The sequence below is a fragment of the Quercus robur genome, chromosome 8 (assembly GCF_932294415.1).
Source record: "Quercus robur chromosome 8, dhQueRobu3.1, whole genome shotgun sequence".
NCBI lineage: Eukaryota > Viridiplantae > Streptophyta > Magnoliopsida > Fagales > Fagaceae > Quercus > Quercus robur.
Window position 1 is genome coordinate 60,670,438 of NC_065541.1, and position 1,642 is coordinate 60,672,079.

At 34.8% G+C, this 1,642-nt stretch overlaps 1 protein-coding gene across 1 annotated transcript; it reads right to left on the minus strand.

Annotated features, from left to right (window-relative positions):
• Positions 1-489: 489 nt before the first annotated feature.
• On the minus strand, positions 490-1,364 carry LOC126697427 (zinc finger protein ZAT12-like). The gene has a single exon (XM_050394422.1). It carries the CDS (start codon positions 1,229-1,231, stop codon positions 665-667), a length of 567 nt encoding a protein of 188 aa, XP_050250379.1. The 5' UTR covers positions 1,232-1,364; the 3' UTR covers positions 490-664.
• Between the last annotated feature and the right edge of the window lie 278 nt (positions 1,365-1,642).

Genomic DNA, 1,642 nt, shown 5'->3' on the forward strand with positions numbered 1-1,642 from the left:
AATGATATTTCAATTAGTTAAAGCAAGGAGTGATTGTTTTCTCTTCTTGAAGAATATTATAGTCATACATTTTGCACTTAACTAATTTACTTAATTTTTTTTTTTATTATTGACCCACAGACCAACCAATCAAGCTTTTCTTTTATTTTCTAATTATTATTTTTATCATTGATCAAGTAGTTGTAATATTTTCTCATAAAAAAAAAAAAAAGTATTTGTAATAATTCATAATATACCATATGATACATAGCTGGTAACAATGAGAAATCAACCATTATTTGTTGTTATAGAATGATTCAAATATATTTTCTTCTACGAATTTGTAATAAAATTTCAGCACACTTCTAATATATTAGCACCTGGGTATTGCATCAAAGTATTACAATCGCTCGTGTGTGTTTTCTAGGGTAAACCACACTTGGCAGCCTTCCTTCTCTCTGTCTCAAATTTGAATATATATATATACTAATTTCAAAAAATTGGACTAAATTATATATGTAAATATAGATGTGTGATTATTCTGTATAAATGAACAAAGGTATAGATTGTAAACTACAGCATGCATAAAACATTGATCATTCCGTATACAAACAAAAAAAAAAAAAAAAAAAAAAAGAGACATTGATCATGACTACATAATTAATTAAGCTAGCTTAACTGATAATTACAAAAAACAATCAACCATGGGTGCTGGCTTCAGCTTCAGAATCACCAAGTCATTCTCCAAAGGAGTCAAGTTCAGATCCAGACACAAGGCTCGTCGACTATTAATAGTCGACAAGCCTTGTGAGGAAGCGAAACTTAGAGGACTAGTCGCCGAGCCTTGTGAGGAAGTGAAACTTAGAGGACCTTGCATGTTTTCCGTAAGATTCAAAGGGACTTGGCTTTCATTCAAGGCTGTCCTATGCCTCCTCATGTGACCCCCCAAAGCCTGACCTATTGCAAACTCAAGGCCACAGACTGAGCACTCGTGTGTTTTGGGCTTGGTTGGTGAGCCTTGTGACTGGGAATCAAGGCTTCCATGCTCTCCTCCCATCAACCTCGGCTTCTTGTGGCTTGCCCGGTGACCACCCAGTGCTTGAAACGATGGGAATTGCCGGTTACATGTTTTGCATTCAAAAACACGGCTAGGAGAGTTGGAGAAAGCTTCAATTTCACTCCCACGAGAGAGTAGCATCAAGCAGTTTGCCACGGTTACACTATGATCAAACTCTCTCTCTCTCTTCATCATGGCTCAGAAAACAAAAACAAAAACTGGGTTTTTTGAGAAATCAAGTTACGTTTGAAAAGGTTTCAGGATTTTTGGTTTGAAAAATAAAAGTAGCTTTTGTTTGACATAAAGAACTGAATGAAACTTAACTAGTCTATGGGCAATTCATATTTATAGAGTTGGCTGGGTTTTTTTTTTTTTTTTTTTTTCAGTAAATTTTTGTTAGTTGAAGAGTGTGACTTTTTTTTATAAAGTTGACATTTCAGAATGACACTAATAACCTCGTTAATTGCATGATAAAACAAGGTGACTAATGGGGGTTTTGGGGAAGTAAAATATGGGGTGGATTGTGTGTGAACAAACTGACATATGTAAAAACGTAAGCATGAGCACAAGGCTGAGCTAATAATGAACAGAGAACAAGTCTCTAAG